The sequence below is a fragment of the Gallinula chloropus genome (genome assembly GCF_964237585.1).
Source record: "Gallinula chloropus genome assembly, chromosome: 5".
Lineage (NCBI taxonomy): Eukaryota > Metazoa > Chordata > Aves > Gruiformes > Rallidae > Gallinula > Gallinula chloropus.
The window spans coordinates 78,493,741-78,509,393 of NC_140090.1; the positions used below are offsets into that span (position 1 = coordinate 78,493,741).

General features: G+C 45.6%; 1 protein-coding gene across 1 annotated transcript in view; it reads right to left on the reverse strand.

Annotated features, from left to right (window-relative positions):
* LOC311192892 (C-terminal-binding protein 2) overlaps positions 1-15,653 on the reverse strand; it is a 138,205-nt gene that overhangs the window by 52,989 nt on the left and 69,563 nt on the right. Inside the window, exon 2 of the mRNA XM_084265561.1 lies at positions 10,048-10,207. Coding sequence (XP_084121687.1) covers positions 10,048-10,105 — 58 coding nt within the window. The 5' untranslated portion in view covers positions 10,106-10,207. The remainder of the gene's footprint in view (positions 1-10,047; positions 10,208-15,653) is intronic.

Below are 15,653 nucleotides of genomic sequence, written 5' to 3' on the forward strand. Positions count from 1 at the left end.
GCTGCTCCCCCATGGGGATGACCCAAGGCCAAAGCTGCCAGCCCCATGGCCCTTCCTTAGCTTCATCTGCATATTCAGCCAAGTATCATTAGCAGGCAGTGATACTCTTGTCTCTCAAAAATGCATGTCAATCAATAACTATAGGCTATTTTGTAAGCTGAAGCTGTTTATTCCTAAGTTTTGGGGTGCTAGATGGCAGCAGAGTGTTGGGTTTTTTTAATTCTAAAAAGACAATCTAAAAAAGAAGACAAATTAATAGCATTAAGCTAATGGGCTATATAAAAGTGTCAGTAAGAAGTGATCAATGCTGTGTAATGTTAAGGCAACAAAAATGCACAACCAACTCTAGCAAACTTGCTCTTTGAAGAAAGCTCTCAGATATGTCATGAAAACCTTCACTGTTTTGGCACTTCGATCCCTTACATCTGTTTGTGGATAGCAAAAAAAAGAAAGAAAAGAAAAGTTGTGTAACACGTTTCTCTGCAGCTTTATTTTAGTACAGCCAGATGTCCCACTCCTGTCAAAATATTTACTAGTAAATATTCAGTAAAGGCAGAATCAAACCTACAAATCTGGTTCAGATCCAAACATTGTCAGTCCTTGAAGGATTCTACCTTAGGAGTTGAATATGAGGGGTTTTTTTCTGGTATTTGAAGGAAAATCCATCTTGTTCTCATCTGTCCCTGAGGACTGATCATTTCCCATCACGTATTTGGAAGAGGTAAAGCAGCCAACTTCCACCTCCTGGATTCTGGAGGCGGCTTCTGCAGCGCTCCCAGACTCCAGAGCTTGGGAATAGAGAACAGGGCTGCCCTGAGGGCACTGCTCCAACAGCCCCTAAACGTGGCTTCTCAGTCTGGGGGTTTTAGAATTTTTCTTAGTAATCTTTAAATGTGGGAGAAGATTCAGAGTAAGGAGGAAAAACCCCAGATATGATGACAACATGTTAATCCATAAACCAGTTAAGTTAAATGGGAAATGTGGTAAGGATGAAAATTAAGTTGATGGTATTGAAGTCATCAGCTGTAATTGTTTCTTAATTAATGACATGAAGTTATAAAGCATGTTACATGGAACCTCTTAAGGCTGGAGAAGATGGAAAAATACAAGGCAGAATTAAGTTAGACCCACATTAAGTTACCATGACTGTGGGTTTAAACACAAGGAGAACCCAACACAAGCATTTTATTCTATTTCTGTGCATGTGGCACTCAGTCTCCAGGAGCAGGGAGCCCTCCTTGCAACAGCTTGAGTCACACAGCTAGTCCAGAGAAGCTGCATACCAACCTCATGAAATTTCTGTCTGCAACCTTATCTCAGTGTGTCTCACTCTGTACCGGATGCCTGGGGGATTTTGTCAGGCTGGCTTCAGATCTGGCTCAGGTCCTACCTCTTGTCATGTACATCCTCCCTGTGACATGTCCCAGGGGATAGACTGCATGGAAGTCAATATATAGAAAGACTGCTTGAGCAGCCTATGCTTCCCTGCTGCCAGGACACGTACCTGTACACAGGAGGGACACTGCACCTCTGTCACAAAGCAGTGGACATCCACTTGTAATACAGAGAGCTCTTGATTCAGCACAGCAAAAGGGTTGAAGATCATGGAATAAGGTCAATGAGCTTGAATAATGTCTGTGAACCCACTGAGGTTGCTTGAACTCTCTTCATCCATAGGTTTCTAAATGTGTTTTAATTTTATAGTTTTAAAAAAAAAAAAAAACATTAATGGTAAGTATTCCCTAAACTTGCTATGCCTCTATCAGTGAATGGGTAATGAAGAGCACTGCTGGATGCCCTTCACTCCAATACCCACATTGGTAAAATCAGGTGCAAAACAGCTTTCCTGTGAATTTGAAGTGATTTGGTGAAACCTCCATAAAGCCCAAAGAATTTCCTATGGGCTCTCAGAAGAACAAAACATCAGGAGCAGCCAGACTGTTCTTCAGCTACCATAAATCAGCAGAGGATACAACAGGGGAGGATCTGACAAGCTAACTTTGCCTTTTCTTTAGGCAAAATGTGGTAAGCAACCCCTCCTTAAAAGCCTGATGGTTTATGTGCTTTGAAGCGGAAACTTTAAGAAATATATAAATATCTCTCTCTATATAAAAAGCTTTAGGGGTGGGGGAGGAGTGGTGGAAACCCTTGCACTGTGTTTTATATTCACAGAACAAAGAAACTCAAATCCACTAGGAAAGAAAAGGTCTATGTTTAGTCTAAATAAGCCACTTTTACTCAGGACAAGCAGTTTCTTCCATGCTTGATACCATCTTTAACTCATTGTTTCTCATCCAATGACTAGTGGCGATAAGAATTTCCTGAGATAATAGGATTCTATTTCCAAGCAGTAATAATAAGTATTATCAGATGCTACTTGGCATTCAAATTTGCAAGAATGGAAGAAAATTCCCCCACCCAAATATCAAACGTACTCACTCTGGCCACTGTTACATTACATGAAGGGACAGGAACTGGAGGCAGCCCCTTTCCAGAGCTGCCCCATCACTCCAGACCCTCAGATGTTCACTCATCTGGAAGGGACATGCTGAGCACTGAAACAATTCATTTTCTGGCATTACATGTGCCACGATGTTTTATAACTGGTTATTTCCTACCTAATGCCATGTGAACAAAACACTGAGGACTGGAGAATGGGAGAATGTCCAAATTCAGGTTGCTTGTACAACTTTCACTCTGACTGCCCTGGAGTTTTCCTGTCTGCTTCCATGGGCAGCATTCTTCTGTTTTTTAGGGCAAGTGGACTGTAGCTGTTGAATGAGAACCTATTCTGTATTCTGCTGTTAGTGGTGTGTGAGCCCAGACTTCAAGGACACACTGTTCAAATACTGCTGAAAAGCCAGAACCATTACAATTCTTCAGGGGCACTTCTATGGAGGGTGGTTGTTTTTTATTTAATGATAAGATTTTAATGATATGAAAGTGCACCACAAGCAGTAATTGACAGTGTGAGTATTAAATCCACTTTATGGATGAGACACTGAAATAAAAAGCAGGTAAAAAGCACCCTGCCATAGATCCAGGCTTGTATTTAGCAGAGTACCTAGTGTTGTGCAGTGTTTTAGTCAACTATTACTGGGTATGGTCTGCACTGACTTTGATCACATGAAAACATGGAATACAGAGTTTCTGTCCACCCTTGAAATGACCTAACCAGTCTCAAGCAGCCACAGCCAGAGAGCTTTGCTGACAATGAAACCCTCCTTTCCTTGCTCTAATCCCCTCCCTCATTTCACAGACTGTTTCACACCTTTGCAAAACGATGAGCCAGCTTCAGGTTCCCACTAGTGCTACCAACCTTCACTCATCTCCTCCGCCCCCTGTTCCACTCACATCCTGCTCCCCAGCACCTTCCCCACATCCTGCTGGACCTTCAACAGATCCCTAACCCAACAGAAAATTCTCCAGGTTTTGGGTTATCTCTGGACAGTTCAGCAACTGCAGCTGAGAAACCTCCCCAGCTCAGTGATTCAGATCCATGACCTGCATGGACCACCCTGTTTCCTAACCACTGCAGGATGTGTGGATTTTGCTCTGAGCAGCAGCTACTGACATCAGCTCCTTTTCAGACCATATGTACTTTGTTTCAGCCATCAGGTGCCCTACACTGTGAGCTCTTCAGAGCAGACACACTCCTTAATGAGGGCTTGCTCAAAATCCATCCAACAGCAGACACCACCACAAACAAATAGTGAGCAATCAACCCAACTGGCTGCTGGAGGAACAAAGGCCTTTCCTAGATCATCTCAGGTTTCCTGCTTCAGCCTGAAAATGCAAGTGCATTGCTCAAGTGCTCCTGTTTCTTTTCCTTTGAATGGCCACTAAATCAATGGGGAAACATGAGAACAGAGAGACAACCACCATCCCAACTGGCTGGTGTACCACGGGACGGTGCTTACTCAAGCATTCCAAGACTGCAGCATCAGAGGACTCAGACCTATCCAAGAGCCATCAGTATCACAGGATCTTGGAATCCAGGAATGGTTTGGGTGGGAACAGACCTCAAAGCCCACTCAGTGCCACCCCCTACCATGGGCAGGGACACCCCCACCAGCCCAGGGTGCCCAAAGCCCCATCCAACCTGGCCTTGAACCCTGCCAGGGATCCAGGGGCAGCCCCAGCTTCTCTGGGCACCCTGTGCCAGGGTCTTCCCACTCTGGCAGGGAAGGATTTCTGCCTCAGATCTCATCTAAATCTCCCCTCCTTCAGCTTAAAGCCATTACCCCTTGTCTAATTACTTATGGGTAGCCCCAGAGAAGCCTCATCCGAAGAGGACACTAGAGTCCAAGTACGTCAGCAAGTCAAAGAGCTGAGAGATTAATGCATTAAGCACTGAAAAGTCTTATGTGACTGTGCTGGCATTTATTAGCCACTAGACATATCAAAGGACCTGAAAGAAAAACAAAGAATCTGAATGGCTTGTTTGGCACTGCAAACAGCTCTGCTATTTTGCAAAGCACAGCCAGCTTTGGTGGCACAAAGTGACACCTAAGGACACGATTTCCCACTGGATAATGACAAATCCCCCAGTAAAAACTCTATCAGAAAATGCCTGGGCTCACTTGGCCTTATAATTATTTTTGCTTTTTGCTTCTTGTTCATCTCAGGGCTGCCACTTTTGGGGCGTGTGTTGAAAGCTTAACTGACTCATAAATGTCAATGCAAACTTAAACCTATAAAGCCAGGCATTAGAATTTCACAGCACTGGTGTTGAAGCTGGCAGTAGAGCACAGCTGCAGTGGTATGGGGCAGAGGCAGGGCTTGGGAGCATCAGAGAGGAACCCAGTGGGGTTGGGAAACCCCTGGTTCACACACAAGCAAGACAATTCCATCCCACATCCCGGATTTTCCACTGCTTGTCCCTGTTAAGTTCCTACATTTCAGGAGGAGATGACAATGCAACCTTGCATGCTGCCACAGCACCTTCTCCTCTGCCTTCCCAGCCAGGCTGTTCCCAAAGCCACTGCCAGCAACCACAGACGGCTGCTCCTCATTACCTGTTTAGCTCCTAGTATTATTCAACATTTTTTAAAGCCATATTCACAGACACACAGGATAAAGAAGAGCTGAGCAAGCAGCAGGATGGGCAGCAAGTGATGTTTCCAGTTCTTCCCCTGCACAGGAGTGCCTCGTGTGGGCACCAGAGCCCCATGGGAACAATGGATGCTGTGTGACAGCAGTGCCAGGGTCCTCTCAGCTTGGGGTTTCTTGGAGGCATTGCTCCACACCTTGTTCTGCCACAGGGAGCACAGGAAAAAATTGCACCTAATTTCTCCCTGTTGCTGGTTCCCAGATGAAAGGTGGGTGAGCTTCTGCCCTGAGGGTTAGTGCTGCACAGGGTTTGAAGTAGCTGCTGTGAGTCACACATCACAAGAAGCCACCTTGACCAGGGCACCACAGAGCCAGCCACACAACTGTCTGCATCCAGAATCTGTGGCTGAACCTCCCCTCCAGCAACCCAGCAAGGAAAATAGGCTATCAATGGTACTGCACATCCTGCCATCTCAGCAGGGCTTGCCACCACTCCTCCTCAACCTGGAGCTTCACTCTCTTCCTGCTGCCCAGAGGGAGGCAGAGGAGGCTGAGCAGAGCCAAGACAGACCCTGGAGAGCCCCTGAAGAGAAGAGCAGGAGGAAACTATCTGACATACAGCACTGGGAGAAATGACACACACCTGTAGGATCACACAATTCAGGATGGCCATAACAACTTGAAATCAAGGTGTCCATGAAGGCTTGAAAGGTAACCTTACTTCTGGCATTGCCTGAGGGCCAGTTGCTTGAGCCAGTCTCACCTTCACTGCACAGACCGTCCTGCCTCCCTGCTCCCATTCACTCTGCCCTCATCTCCACCTAAACCTGCCTCCCCCTTTGCAGCCCCAAACTCTGGCAGAGGTCCTGCCTTGCACCCATCACCCCTGTGCCTGGGGGAGAGGGCTACAGAGCATAGGCAAGGCAGTGGAAGGTCATGCCCTGCGCTCACTTCATTTCCTTCAAAGGCTGAGAAATTGCCCCAAATTTGGCACACTCCTGACACCGCTGCAAAATTCAGACCCTTTGTACCCAAAACAGAGTAGGAGGGTATTGTGGATACAGGATTGGGGCTCTGCTTTGTTTCAAGCCCAGCACGAACAACATCCCTCTCCCACTCAGACACAGCTCCACAAGTTTTGCTGGAACTTTTTTATTTTTAATTCACCCCGAGGTAAAAAACTCATCATGGAATGGAAAATTTCAACTCAAACACATTTAAAATGTGGCAAAATGACAAGCTAATGGGAACAGGATTTGAACTAGGGGGGTGCTGGACAAGTCTAACTAAATACAGCACCAGCAGCTCCACCTCTAAAGCATATTTTGACCCGCTATGTAATTAGACACAATTCCACAAACAGGAATTATGTAAACCACTCCACATATATTATTTTCAAAAGCCCCAGCCACTCACTGGATCCATCTTTCCACCCACATGGCTCCAATTACCGAATCGGCACCCAAACTCTCTGGGGCAATCAGGAAAGACATGGGCAAGCCAAGATCACTGTGAGCACACCCTGATTGAGCTTCACTTGGATGGGCATCACAACCCCCCTTAATCCCTAACAGATTGCTCTAAATGTCTTTATACAATTTCTTTATCCCCTCAAGTCAGCACCTTTATCCCACCAGCCTTTTCCTGTAGGGCAAAATCTGTTACCTGGTGCAGAAAGCTCACCTCTTCACAACAGCCTGCTTGGGAGGAAAATCACAGAACCACAGAGCTGTAGGGGTTGGAAGGGACCTCCAGAGCCCATGGGGTCCAACCCCCCTGCCAAAGCAGGGTCCCTAGGACAGGGCACACAGGTCGGTGTCCAGACGGGGCTGTAATCTCTCCAGAGAAGGAGACTCCACACCCCCCGGGCAGCCTGTCCCAGGGCTCCCTCACTGTGTAAAAGTTCTTCCCCAGATTGGTGTGGAACTCCCTGTGCTCCAACTTGAGCCCGTCGTCCCTTGTCCTGTCCCCACAGACACTGAGAAGAGGCTGCCCATGTCCCCCTGTGTCCCACACTTCAGATATTGATAAACATTAATGAAATCCCCTCTCAGCCTTCTTTTCTCCAGGCTGAAGAGCCCCAGTTCTTTCAGCCTCTCCCCCCAGGGGAGATGCTCCAGTCCTTCAGTAACACTGTTGTACAAAGACGTCATAAGTATGTATTAACAAAAAGAGGCCAAGCTGAGTAACGCCACGAGACTGAACTGCTGCTCTTCTTGTAAGACTCATAAACCTGCCTATAAAGGGTGGGAATCAACATTTTCAAGGATACCACCCCCCTGTATGACTTGGGTTATTTTTCCATGCCAGATGCATGTTTAACAGAGCAATACAAACCCTGCAGCTTCCTAATACACCCTTTTAATACTGTGGCAGTCTGTAAGCTACTTCCTTCCACAAGTTATGTTTTCAGGAAGCCCATGTGAAGAAGAATCCTTTGGTGACAGTTCTTACAGCACAATTAAGACCTGAAGTGTTAAGTATTGTCTTCAGGCAGTATGGGTAGTGATTACAACACGTAGCCTGAGGGTATTTCACCTCCAGACCTGTCATCATCCTGCTGTGTGGAATAAAGTCTGCTCCTAGCAAACTCTCCAGAGGTTTGTGCTGTGAGTAGTAAAACGGACAGTACAGTATACACAACTTCATAAAAAAAGCACAGAAATCCACCTCTGTACTAGAAAACATTTAGGTTTTCAACAGGTAAACATAGCACAGGGGCTTCCACTGAATGGGAACTCAATAAAAGTGACTTTTCTGGATCACGCTGCACTTGGCTCAATGGAACAGTGGAGAATGTTCTGACTGACCACCATCCTGTTGGCAAAGACTGCTCTCACTGGTCTGCTGAAGTACTTCCCTGATTTCTCATCATCTTTCACCAATTATTCCATATAGCTTTCAAGAGAAAACCAAGAGAAATGCTCCTTTTTCTAAGTGTGCTTTGACAGCAGCTGGAACGGCCCCTCTTTGGTGCTTGACTACGCTATAATCAAAGATTAGGAGCCCATAATAAAAAATACCCATCAGAGATACCAATACAGTGTTCCACTGTCCTACAAGTCTAGTATTTGGAAAATACTGACCTCTTTTTGCATTTTTCAAGGTAATTTTCACCATGTAGCTTACACTCACTCCTAATCTGTTGCTTATAAATAGAGCACAACGGTGTCTTCGAACGGCGAATCCCATCGGTTCAATCACATCACAAAACAAGTGGCAAACAACAAAGTATACTTTAAAAAGTTATGTCTTCTGCACATTTACAGATTAGAAAAGAATATCTTTTGAGCAAGAAAAGAAGAAAAGAGCTGGTATATCAGAGGAAAATAATCTAAACTTCAATCACATCTAAAGCTCTGTTAGCAGGTTTGTCACAGGATCCTTTTGAATTTCTTGTACACTCAGCAACTAGATCTGATAGTAAACATCAAACCAGGCAGGCAGCTTTTGAAAATCCAGGCTCAGCTGATACAACTCTTTTAAGTCAAGTTCAAAGTCAATTTTGAAGATGAGATAGCCTACTACACCTGAGTGTTTATGACATTCAGGAGGAGAAATGTGCGGCTCCACACCGCTGCCTACCCCTGATGCTCCTTCCTAACTCTCATCTTCTCTGCTTCACCTCCCCCCCCACCTCCAAAATTAAAAGGGCAAAATTAATAGAGCTAAGTAACTCACAGCAAGTTTAAAGCAACAGCAAGGGGGGGTTTTAGTTTGATGTGCTAAAGAAAGCAATACAGAAGACATGAGAATCAAGGCAAAACTCACCCTGTCCCCTTGATCAGCATGGAAACTCCACAAAGCCCCACTGCTTAGACAGACACAGTACAGCACCTTCATCCACAACCAAAACCTATTTCACCTCACTGCCATTCAGCACTGAAAATTGTTACCCTGCAGGCCACTATCCATCTCCTTAAGAGCAGATAAACACTGGAACTCTTAAAGAGATACAGCTTCAGATATTCTTCCAAAAATAACACTCTTCTGCTCTCGCTGCTGCTGGTAAAACATCCACAGGGGTGGGTTTGTATGAGAGAATTATCAGAGCATACACCAACAAAGTCAGAGCTTGGTGGCCATCACTGGATTTCTATCATAAGCAACTTAAACCATGTGAGCTGTAATAGAGAAATGTTTCCTATAGACTTTTTCTGCTGGAAAACTGAATAAATAGAAGGTAAAAGTCACCTGTGCTGTGACACTGTAACATACTATTAATACAGAATGATTTTCAGCAAATCTGCCTTATCACCACATCCCTGGGAAAGAAAAGCTTCTGTTTTCCCAAAATAGTAAGAAATGCTCCAACAATGACTTAACTTTTCCACAGGATGATAGTCAGTATTATGGGAGATGGTCTACTTTCATATCCACTGCGTGAAGAAGCAACTCTGAAGCAGCCAAATGTCTGCCTTTCCCTGAGAACCCATCCAAAGCCTGACCTGGGGAAGGGTGGGAGAGGCTGCATGAAGTGGAGGAGGCTGAGTTTTACCCAAATGCCTCACCCAGAGCTCCCCCAGCCCTGTAGCCAACCTGAAGAGAGCAGCACTGGGGGCTTGTGGCTGAAGTGTGGACACTGGAACTGGCACTGCTAGGAGAGGGGAGGGAGGAAAGTTACAGCACCAGTCTCTGCATCCCAGCTCTTGCTGGTCACAGAGAACCAGAGCACACCACTTTTCTCAAGACAGTGTAAGTTTAAGCTCTGTTTCCAATTGGGACTGGCTAGATCATTTCAGTAAAGATTAGCATAAATGGAAAAAACCCAGTAATTAAACAAAAATCCATTTTACAAGTGACTTTCAAATGAGTAACCACCATATCCCTTGCAAATGGTTCAACATTGGCATTTTAAGCTAATACAGAGACAGGGGATCTAGTCCTGGATTTGGTTCTAGTTATGTGTAAGGGCTGTAAAAAACAAGGAAAAATTAAGTTATCCTACCTTAACCATCCATCAGCTTTTATAGAACAGCTGGAGCATACACTTACCTTCACAGATTCTGTCCAGTCGCTGCCTCTTGACTTTGTGTTTATCCACAAGTGCCATTCTTGAGGGTATTTTGTAACTTTCTGATTCAAACAGCAAAGCAGTCCCCCAGGAACTCAGGAAAATTCACAGGGATTGGCGTGCATACCGCCCCTGCCTGTCCTGCAGAGAGAGGAGAGGGTTCCTTAGGGTTTCCAGCCCATCAGGTGAGACCAGCCTGTCCCCAGCTGCCAGTTTAGTGCTTCCAACGCCAGTTTTCCACTGGTCACACATCTCATGCTGCAAGTCAGACTTACAGCCCCTTTATCTTCCCCACCATCAGTAAAAACAGCACTTTACACCAGAACTGCTGAAGTGCTGGTACAGCCTTCCCAGTTTTATTTCGGTCTTAAAAAATCTATTCCTAGCAGATAAAATCCATTAAGCTATTCTGTAGGCTCACAGACACTGAAAGATTATTAGGGAGTATATAAAAGAAGGAAAGCAGCTTTTGCTCTGCCAGTACTTTCACACACATACACACACACACAAACCAATTTCATGTCTTATTTAAGCCTTGCCCTGTAAAAGTCATCAGTGGACCTTGAATTTGCAACTAGACCTTGATACATGTTCCAGCTGTCACTGGAGCCTGTCCTTACCTTCACACTTGAAGGCCTGACATGAAACTTTGGGTGCCAGAGCTGTGGTTTCTGGCACACACGTTTTTAAACAAAGCCATCCATGAAGCAGCACGTGTGGCTGATTTATAGGACATGCTCTGCAAGGACAGCCACTGGTGGCTCTACTGCATTTTGGGGTGGCCAGCAGGGACAGGGAGGGATTGTCCCTCTCTGCTCTGCCCTTGGGAGGCCCCAGCTGGAGTCCTGTGTCCAGAGCTGGGGCCCCAATACAAGAAAGATGTGGGACTGTTGGAGAGGGGTCAGAGGAGCCACAGAGATGATCAGAGGGCTGGAGCAGCTCCCCTATGGAGAGAGGCTGAGGGAGCTGGGATGGTTCAGCCTGGAGAAGAGAAGGCTGTGGGGGGACCTCATTGCAGCCTGCCGGTCCCTGAAGGGAGCAGAGAAACAGGAGGGGAATCAGCTTGTTAAAAGGGCAGACAATGGCAGGACAAGGGGGATGGACAGAAGCTAAAGGAGGGAAGGTTTAAATTAGGTATTAGGGGGAAGTTCTTTGCAGAGAGAGTGGTGAGGGGCTGGAACAGGCTGCCCAGAGAGGGGATGGATGCCCCATCCCTGGGGGTGTTCAAGGCCAGGTTGGATGGGGCCCTGGGCAACCTTGTGTAGCTCCAGGCCTGGAGGTTGGTGTCCCTGCCTGTGGCAGGGGGTTGGAGCTCTGTGGTCCTTGGGGTCCCTTCCAACCCAGACCAGTCTATGTTGGTGACACCAAGGAAGACCTTAAATGGATCCTCTCAGGTCTGATGCTTTTGTTCCTACAGAGATCCAAAGGTTCATTTTAATACCTGAACATTCCGACCTGAGCTCAGGCTGCAGACCCTGAACGTGCCATCACAGCACTTTTACCCCACAGCTTCATTGTGGAATCCAGGGATGAGCTTTCCAGAGCAAGTTCCACAACAGTATTCAGGAACCAAGACATACAAGAAGAGACCTCACTGAATCCAAACAATCCATCACTGCAACACATTAATTTCACCATCTTAGGCTGCACTTACCAGGGAGTCAATATCCTCCTTTACATTTTAAGGTGAAAACAGAGGACCCCGATATAAACAACTTAATCTCCAGAGATGCATCCTGCCCCAAGGGGCTCCTGTCCCCCCCAAGCCATCTAGCACCCTTTTAAACCTACTGACAGGTGCCAGAAGAGCAGAATTAGTGGGAAACTGTGATTTCTACAAACACAGCAAAACACCACCACGTTTTTGGAGGTCTTGCAAGGCAAGAAGGGGAAGAGGGAGACAGGGATGAGCACAAGCACAGCAAGAAACACTTTCCTCACTGCCAAGTCTCAACCACTCAGGTACAAAGTACTAGAAAGGGTTAAAAATAAAATAAGCAAACTCTGAAAAAACCCATCAGTAATCACAAATTTGGTACCACTTGTTCAACCTGGTCCCCAAGCAGGTCCTCTGTGGCAGGTGAATTTTCACACTGCATCATTTGCAAATGGAATTTTCACAACAAACTAAGAAAACACACAAGGAGACACCACCACAAACCCAGGAATAATCCAGGCTGATGTCCAAAAAGTTGACCCTGGACAATGTTTGTGACCTCAACTTCTGGTTCCCCCCCCTTCTGTAGGGCAGCGATAGCAACATTTAACCCACCCTCTCCAAACACTTCAGGTTCTTCAGATTCACACAGTTCAGCGAGGCGTTTCTACCTTGTGTTTTACTCCTCTGCAACAGCTCAGGGCTCTCCTAAAACCACACCAGTGGAGCAATAAATTCCCAGAAACCAGAGTTAACAAACACCACAGGCAAGGCTGAGCACGCGAGGGGTAAAGGCAGTAACAAAGCTGCTGCATACCACGATGACAATTTCATGGAGATTATTGTTATCATTATAAATGGTTATCAATTATGCATCACATTGATAGTTAATTTATAAAAGGAAAAGGGTTGTGTTGGTACAACTGAATTCTGACTAAGGGAAGATAGGCGATTTCCTGGTAGTTAATGGCCAATTTCCCAGCAGTGCAACTGCAGCATAATCTCTGAGATTTATAGCAATAATTAATTGATTTTTTTTTTTAAACATAGGGATGCTAAAGAGCACGATTCCCACTCACATTAATAATTAATGCAACATTCTAAAAGAAGCAGAAAACTTCCATTCCGGAGGCAGGAGCTTGCTACTGTCAAAATATTTCTTACCATAAAAATTAAACTGTTAGTGTAGCTAAAGCCAGAGTAGCCAACAGCATTTCCAGGATCAACACTTAAAAGTATAGAAGTGAATTTATACCTCTATTGTATCCCACTCCACTTTCAGGGTGAAATAACCAGGGTATAAAAAAAAGTCGTGTCAGGAGGGAGAAAAAGTTGGTATTTTGATCAGAAAAGGTCCAATTGGTTCATTCTGTTGGGGCCACAACTCTTCCCCCTTATTTTCCCAAAGCAAATCAATATGCAAAGTGTATTTAATTTTGACAGAGTGCATTTTCTGATGGACAAATGCTTCCACTGAAGTTCTATTCTCCTGCCATCTCAATTCCCTGCATTACTCCCCAGAGGAAAACTTTCTACACAAGAAACTAGTAACAACCAGAGAAATTACTGCTTCTATTATCAGAACCCCACACAACTTAATGTAACGTCCAGGAATGAGCTTCCTAATGGTGTTAACCATTCCATCTTGGTTTAACAGGTGTCCATGATGATACCCACCAGCTAGAAAAGCCTAACTCTGATAAACTTATTACAAATGTGGCAGGAGCTGCTGAGCAGGACTTGGCAGGGATGGCTGAAACAGAGAAAAGCAGATGTGTGGGGCACAGAAACGAGCAGATACTCCCCCAGCCTTCATATGAAGCCATAATTAAGGAAGCAGTTCTTCCATTCGTGGGATGGGGGACGCAATTAGTTGTGTGTCCAACTTCAATCTATCCTCAACGCTTCCTACAGCCAACCCAACCTCCAAACAATCACAAGGCTAAACGTCCCTTCGCAGGAAAATAAACACAATCAGGCAGGGCAGAACCAAAATCATGGTCAGCAATTAAAATCCAAGAAAACCTCATTGTGTAAGGAAATTTGAGAGAGAGAGAGAGAGGCACACACCAAAACTGTACTTCATCTTCAGCAAGATTAGGAAACAAGTGAAGTGATTTACATACAGTAATTGCATGGCCCTGTTAGCCTCCAACAGTGTCTTTCAAAATGTAAATTTTCTTTAAAACCCTCAGACTCAAGGCTAGCCCAGCAGTTATTTATTTATTTGAAGGAGGAGCGGACTTAAAGACCATGTTTTAAGGGGAAAAAAGAACCCCAACCCCAAACAATCCTGATGTAACACATTGAAATGGCTTCTTAATACCGCCCGTTAAATACCACAATCCATGAGCCAGAAAATGAGAGCAGAGAAAGCTGTATTAGGGCTTATTTTTCCTGCTTTTGAAGGGAAATGAAGAGAAAGAAAAGGCGATTTTCCAAAATAAAATGCGCTTTTTGACAAAAAATAAGAGAAAGGTGACTTTTATTTTAAGCTCTCTCTCTCTCTCTCAACTGGCACTGTTTTATCATCCTTTCACAGCACATGTAGGTAGCTCAGTACCACAAAACGGGCAACATCTATTTTAGAGCATCACCAAACCATGTTGGCATCCCACAAGTGACTAAGAGCCACAGCTCTGGAACAAAACCATGTCTCACACACTCCCTCTCTCCATGCACAGCCCCAGGAAAGTGCTGTGGTGTTTCCTACACCCTTTTTTTATGATAAATTGAAGCACAGAGCCCTGCAAGGCTTTGGAAAGCATGTGAAACCACACCTGTGAGTCCTGCCCAACGTGCAGCTCCTCAGCCTGGATGCAATAAACCCGTGGCTGCTGCCTTTTGAGGTGTGAATGAACAAGTGGTACGAACACACCACTTCTGCCATTGAATACGTGGTCACAGGTTAAGTGGGACTCCTCTTTAACTTCAAATACAAGCATCTTTCTAAACAATCAAAAAACCCCCACGTGCACACTCCCAGACCCTTAGTGGAAATCTGTTGCTTGCAGTCAGAAATCTGTTGCTCACACTCCCTGACTACATTTTCTACCCTCTATGAAACATGGCATCAACAAAATGGAGATTCCCTACTACAGAGAGCTCCCAGCTCCATGAACTGCAAAAGCTCTCACTTCCAAACAGCAAAGGGACATTTCCATTCTTCCTCACATCTAAACTGGGTTTCTGTATGTACAACTCCTTACTTAAACAAGGAAAAATCCAATCCAAATGTTGTGATGATATTGTTGGACATTTCCTAGGCTCTTGGGGAAGGAGAGGTTCCCAGAGAAGGTTTTATACTGGTGCTTACTGCAGGACATCAGTCCGCTGAGGTAGAAGCAGAGCAGGATGCCCAAGCAATCTGTAATCATGAAGTCAGTACCTGCCAGTGCCGAGGGCATCTCTCCCTGCAGCCTCCTTTGTGTTAAGGTCCAGTTTCCCAAAGCTGAATTGAGATTTCAGTGGAAGAACAGCCCTGGGAGCTGTGAAGTGTTTAAGCCTGGCGTCAGTGTCAACTCCTCTGCACGAGCTGCCCGTTTCCACAGCTGATCGTTTCCGACGCCGGCAGCTGCGGTGGGGAGGGCAGCAGGGGCTGAGAAGCAGAGTTTGGCGCAAGAAAGGAAGCGCAGAGAGAAGAAAGGAGACACACAGAGATAATGACAGGGGAGGGGAGCGGACAAAGCAGCCGGTACAATGCAGGAGGATCACTTGGCGAACACTGTGTCATCCTTCCTCCCCGCGCTGGCGGCGGAGCCCTGCGTGCGATACCCCTGCTCAGCCCCCATCACCTTCTCCTTTCTCTACAGCCCTGGCACCAGCGCAGGGGAGGAGGGAAGCACAAGGAAGGGAAGGGATGGATGACACGATCCTTCCTGTGAACCCTCTTTTTCTAAAAAAGATGTTTTCTTTTAAATCACAATAAAA